Source organism: Ovis canadensis, chromosome 17, assembly GCF_042477335.2.
Source record: "Ovis canadensis isolate MfBH-ARS-UI-01 breed Bighorn chromosome 17, ARS-UI_OviCan_v2, whole genome shotgun sequence".
NCBI classification, from domain to species: Eukaryota; Metazoa; Chordata; class Mammalia; order Artiodactyla; family Bovidae; genus Ovis; species Ovis canadensis.
In genome coordinates, this window is record NC_091261.1 from 78,744,972 (window position 1) to 78,751,165 (window position 6,194).

Here is a 6,194-nt window from a genome sequence, read left to right on the forward strand (position 1 = left end):
GCATCTACTTACTTCTGGCCAGGATTTGTCAGAAAGAAATCTCAGCATCAAACGATTGAGCCATCTGCCCATTAAGGGGCTCAGATTTGTCCCCTAGTCTCTGCCGTGGGACATCCCTCTGAGGCCACCCCCACCCCCAGCCCCACCTGTGCCTGGCACACCTGTTGGTGAGGGTGTGGGCAGCGCCTGAGCCGGTGACGTGTAATCTGGGCCGCCTTTATTCCTGGGGCCGAAAGTAGCAGCTGCAGAGGACAGCAACTTGCATAGGGAACAGGTGGGGGCTTCTAACACGGACTACAAAAAGCAGCTTCTCATTGTTGAGATTCTGTTTGTTTGTGGTTTTGTGTTTTTTGTTTGTTTGTAATGCCTTCGAGTGCATATTCTCCTCTTTGTCTGAAACCCGACCCCCCAAAGTGGCTTGCTTTAGTCCCAACTGGGGAAAAAAAAACCACTCCTCAACAGCCTTAAGCAATAAATGGACGAGGAGAACATGTGGCTTCAACTGGGCTTATTAGAATAAATGTGTCCAATTTTCATTTGAAAAGAACAGTGACTACAGATGGCAAAAGAAATGCATTTAATTTTCATATTTTATAGGGTGGTAGAAACAGAAGAATGAATTTTTCAGACTTTGAAATCTCTAACCATTGTCTTAAATCTGTGTTGGGTCACAAAGCATAATGACCCAACTATATTGCCTCACCGTTCAAGTCAAAAGAACTGTCTTCTTTGAAGTCATAAGACTCCAATAATGATGAGTATCTTTTCTCAGTGGCCTCTCCGTGGCCTCTCCGTGGCGTGTGGGGGTTATGTAGACGTGGAAACTGGAAGCCTCGAATCTTCCATTGAGAACCACCCCCTACACACACACACACCCATGAGCAGGAATGTGACTGTTGGGCGTGGTCCAATGGCCCAGCCTTGGGTGGAGGGCAGCCATGTAGATTAAAAAGTGCTGGAACCAGTGGAAAATGGGGGTTGGGGAGTTCTGGTCCACCAGGTACCTCTTTGTGGCCACAGCCCTGGGATGCTGGCCTTAACTCTCCGTCTCTTCGCCTCTCCCTTACCTTGACCCTGACCCTAACCCACGCCGTTTTATAAAGCTCCTTCTGCTGCCCACTGCCCACACCCTCCCTAATGTGCTGCTAGCCCCTACTCAAAGCTCATGCAGGACTAATGCTTTTAAAATGAGGTCTAAAAAATAATTACTAATCAAGAGTATTATTTTTTACACAGAACTGCCTTTTTCTATGCTTTATATAAACTCTATTGTATTGGTCTAACAAGGCACTATTTTAAAATGTTTTTTTAAAAAAATATTTCTCCCATAGCACTTAAAAGATATTTTGTAAAGACTTTTGCTGTAAAGATTTTGTAATAAAGTTGTCTAAGGGCTCCTTCTCCAACATTACCATTTTTAAAAAATGTTTTAAAGGCTAGAAAACGACTTATGTATATTCTGTATATGCATAGCAGCACATTTCATTTATGGAAATATGTTCTCAGAATATTTATTTACTAATATATTTATCTTAAGCCATGTCTTATGTCGAGAGCGTGACATTGTTGGAATAATCATTGAAAACGACTAACATGAAGCCCTGTAAATACATGATAATTGCACACAGATTTTACATGTTTGCCGACCAAAAATGATTTAAAACAAGTTGTAGTCTTCTATGGTTTTGTAACAAATTGTACAAATGACTGTAAAAAAAAAAATACAATTTTATCAAGTATGTGTTATATGTTGTCGTTGCTCTGTTTGGTAAAGGTCTTACAGATGCCACAGAGGAGAGCTGCGCGTGAAGCAGTGCCTGTCACCCACGGTGGCTTCTGTGTAAACAGCATTCAGGTAACTGGGGATCCGGGTGACGTCCCGGGTGAGCATTTGTGATTATGTCCCTGGTGGTGGTGGCAAGTTTTCTGCTCAGCCCTATGTGTGTATGTGGCAGGGGAGAGGGGAATCCCAGGAGCCTACTTTTTAAAAATAGGGACCATAGACTGGACATAACCATTGATTTCACCTGCCAGGCCTTTTCCTATTTGGAAGACTGAGGGCCTCCAGCCCCTCTTTAAGGGAAAGGGACTTGTAGGGAAAAGGCTTAAGTGTCCAGCCTGGAAATGACCAAACCCTGCAAAGGTGGAGAGGGGACCCTGCATCTTAAGTGAATCTCCTACTCATCCGTGCTTGCTTCCCCCCTGCCCTGGGGAAGGTAGTCACTGATTTGTAAAGCGCTCTGAGATAGCATGGAAGGTGCAAAGCAGTGTTTATTTTTCAGACATCCAGCAGAGAACATCCTAATCCTGTGAACTCCAGTTCCTATTTCTCCCTCTTGAGCTATTTCTTGGGCACAGCCTCCTCAACAGGCTCCTTGTGGACTTCCAGCCGCTTCCTGCCTGGCCGCGGGTCCTTCTGAGAGTCTTCAGGGGCGGCAGCCTGTCTGCACAGAGCCTCCCAGAGCTTTTGTTTGATGGCCTTGCCCAGCTCCAGGCTGTACCTCTTGGGGGTCCCAGAAGGATTCCACAGCATGGGCTCTACCACAGTGTGGTACAGAGCCTGGTAGCTCTCAGTGGGGAGGCCGTGGATGACTAACGCATCCTCGGACAACTGCTGCCTCTTCCTGATTTCAGGAAGTGAGGCTCGGCCCTTCCAGGACGCTGTCCCCATGTCCCGGGATAGCGCTTGGGTGGCAGCCACATGTTCAGCATATCTGCTCTCAAGATCTTGGCAGACCGTCGCTTTTTTCTCCTTTGAACTCTCTTTACTCTAGCCAGGAAGAAAGCAGAGAAGTCAAAGCTAAAACTTGAGAAGGGAGCTCAGAATAATTATCTGGGATTTGTGTCCCCGAGTCTTGGTTACAGCCACAACCAACATTTGTCTAGCATGTTCTAGTTTACTGAATTCCTTTAGGGACGCCTCTGTGAGCGATTTGCCACAACACTGGAAGGTCAGCAGGAGATGGCTCTAAAGGCAAGGAGCTGGGAATGGGTTTGCCCAAGGCCACACAGCCATTGGGTGGGCCCTGGCTGTCGCCTAGAGTGCCACACAGGACCCCAAGCATCTACTCTGTGCCAGCCTCGGCTTGAAAACCGTTTGTGTGCACTAACTCATTTCATTCTCATGAAACCCTATGAAGGAAGGGCTGTCACTCCCCGTTTTATAGATGACAAAAGCCAATTACAAAGTTGGGATCAGAACCCTGAGTGACTAGCTCCAGGAGGCATTCTGTTTTTTCTTTTTTTAATTGGAATATAATTACCCCGTTTTCCTGGTGGCTCAGTAAAGAATCTGCCTGCGATGCAAGAGACCCAGGTTTGATCCCTGGGTCAGGAAGACACCCTGGAGAAGGGAATGGCAACCCACTCCAGTATTCTTGCCTGGAGAATCCCAAGGACAGGGAGCCTGGTGGGCTACAGTCCAAGGGGTTACAAAGGGTCCGATATGAGTGACTGACTACACTTTCACTTTCTTCATAATCGCTTTACAATGTTGTATTGGTCTCTGCTGTACAATGAAGTTGATCAGATACATATGCATGCATTTGTCCCCTCCCTCTTGGACCTCCCTCTCGCCTCACGCCCCGCCCCTCTCCCCGCTGCGGTCCCACCCCTCTAGGTCATCAAGGAGCACCAAGCTGAGCCCCCTGTGCTGTGCAGCAGGTTCCCACGTGGTGCCTCCTGAGCTCTGCTGGCCACCAGGAGCAACAGAGCTGGACGCAGATCAGGCCTCTGGATGCCAAGCTCTCCATGTTCAGATTTATAGCTAGATCTGAGGCTCAGCTCTGGGGTTCAGGCGTGTGTCTCTGAGCCTTTCTCATCTTCATTTTCCCTTCACATCAAGCTCCTTTTGTCTCTGCTTCTGAAAACCACTTTGTCCTCCTCTTGAGCTGGGCAGAGGATACATAGACATGACCCCGGATCTCGTATTCTCTCTGCTATATCACATCCCCCACCCCCATCCTAACTCCCTCCCACCCCCTCATGCAATCTTTAACTTCAGGATTTCCTCTTCTTCATGGGAATCCCTACCTTACCTTTCCCTCTTCCCCCTCTGTCGCATTTCCTCCACCACCAGCCCTCTCCTACCTCATTGATGCCTCCTGCAGGCCCCCTGCGCCTGGGCGAGCCTGGCTGCTGCCCTGCTGGCTGCTTGCTCTTGGAACTGATGGAGTTTCTTGTTCCGCCCCGCTGGGTGGTTTTCATTGTTGCATCGTCCCTGGGCTTTAATCTCTTGGAGGGTTTTGCGTCTCCAAACTTGAGTGGCGCTGGGCAGCATTTCTCCTTCAGCTGTCGCCTGAGCACCAGTTTCACCAGGGAGAAGGAACTGGCAATGACTGGGTCCTTTACAACTTCCCAAGAAGAGGTGGGACCTGGTGTGGGGGCAGTGGTGTTCGGCTCAGTACACGTTCTGGTTGTCCAGATGTTGGTGAGAGCTGGAGTGTCCACATAGCAGCCCTGGAGCCTGGTGTTCAGTAAGATAGACTGTCGGAGTCCATAGGCAGGGATTCTGGGCTCTCGTCTCACATAGATTGGATGCTAGAATCATAAGGGGGAAAGAGGAATAAAAAAGACCAATTCTCCAGCTGAGACTAGAAGGTCTATTTTGGAGGTAATGTACTAACATCTTTTTAAAGATCATTCCTTCCACAAAAACTCTTAGAAACCTTTCTACACATCCTGTCTCCTGCTCACCAAAGCCTTTTGTACCAAGTAGGAAAGCAATAGTAACTTCACAACGTCACAGTGATGGTCAGGTTCTCAAAGAGCATAGCATGCTTGCACTGGAAGTGGAGGGAGAGTTGGGGAGCATTTATAAGGAATTGAAAGCAATTTCTGTCTCCTGGAAAGCTAAGGGAAACCACAGTGGGAGAGGAACGGGAGACAGGATCACTTGAGCTGCCTACAGAGCTGTAGCCAGTTCTCAACTCTGCTACAACCCAGAAATGACAGCAGGTAAAAATCTCGCCAAGTCCTGAAATCGCTTCTAACCAGACTGCCATGAGCCAAGAAAAGCTGCTAAGCAGGGAAATATACTCTGGGGTCTATAAAGGCAAAAGTACAAGGTAAATGATGCTGGCCCCCATTTCCCAGGACCAGCCAAGAACAAGAGAACAATTTGGAGAGATTAGAATCACACACTTAAAAGAGACCTGGCTTTCTAAGAAATGTCATCTATAATAAAATAAAATCACCTTACCATATTTCAGTTGCCTTAAACTTTATTTTAGCTAGCTTAGTAGGGGGAAGAAATATGTATTTTCTTTTCCCTTTTTCTTTTTTGTTTTGTTTTGCTTTGTTTTAATATTTCTATCACCTGTCTTTCTCTGCCTCAGTCATGCATGGGCAAACTGCTGTTTGTTTAGATTTTGGCTGTCATGCAGGCAGTTTTGAACCATTATCTCTAGTATTTGTGATGTCACCTTGGTTTGTGATGTGGGTGTGGGTGGGTGTTACATCATCAGATTTTTATAGTTGATTTATGTTGGAAGAAGTTCTATTTTCTTGTGCTTACAGCCTCAGGAACTTCTCTAGCCCTCTTCTTCCCAAAAATGGCTCGGGTGAATTTTGAAGGTCCTGACATTCTTAAGAAGCACCCTCTGCACGCAGCATACTCAAATATGCAGACCAGGTTTGTGGGTACAGGTAGCGAGATGTATCTTTACCTGTGCACAAGGGCCCTTTTCCGTGCACATAAAGAAGGTACTGTTACGTTCTCAGAACAGCTGCCAAAGTTAGGGACCAGAAATGAAAGAACACGTTCCTGCAGTCCTGGGCACCTACCTCTGCCCGCGTGTCTCTCCCGGGGAGACTACATGGTTTCTGGAATGTGGTTTTATTTTACATCCCATGGCAAATGCAGTAATTAGAGCTGTTAGCAGTGTCAAGGGCTTGAAACAAGAACAAAGACGCCTCTTCCTGGGAACTCTTGGGCAATGCTGAGCTCCTTATCAGGTGCTCGCCCCGTTGGTGGTTTTGACATTTCATATGCAGAATGCCAAAGGAGGCTTCCTCCCCAGGGGAGGAGGAGAGCGAAATGATGGAAAAACAGAGCATGAGTCTGGCAGGAGTTCCTGGAATCACATGTGTTGCCTGTTTGATTTTTTTTTGTTTGTTTGTTTTTGTTTTTGTGCCTGGAGTGAATCAAAGTCGCAGGCAGACCGCACCGCAGGCCGCCGTGGAACCACCTCCAG

The 6,194-nt window shown here is 47.3% G+C and overlaps 1 protein-coding gene across 1 annotated transcript; it reads right to left on the reverse strand.

Annotated features, from left to right (window-relative positions):
• Positions 1–2,253: 2,253 nt before the first annotated feature.
• On the reverse strand, positions 2,254–5,584 carry C17H22orf31 (chromosome 17 C22orf31 homolog). The gene is made up of 3 exons (XM_069557024.1): positions 5,516–5,584; positions 4,090–4,539; positions 2,254–2,770 (listed from the first exon to the last, which is right to left on the reverse strand). Exons 1-3 carry the CDS (start codon positions 5,582–5,584, stop codon positions 2,342–2,344), a joined length of 948 nt encoding a protein of 315 aa, XP_069413125.1. The 3' UTR covers positions 2,254–2,341.
• Between the last annotated feature and the right edge of the window lie 610 nt (positions 5,585–6,194).

Coding starts and splice junctions, on each gene's coding strand:
- C17H22orf31 (XM_069557024.1), bottom strand. CDS start 5,584: ATGTCAGGACCTTCAAAATTCACCCGAGCCATTTTTGGGAAGAAGAGG. Junction 4,540..5,515: donor CTAGAGAAGTTCCTGAGGCT/GTAAGCACAAGA, acceptor TTATGATTCTAG/CATCCAATCTATGTGAGACG. Junction 2,771..4,089: donor CTGCAGGAGGCATCAATGAG/GTAGGAGAGGGC, acceptor CTTCCTGGCTAG/AGTAAAGAGAGTTCAAAGGA.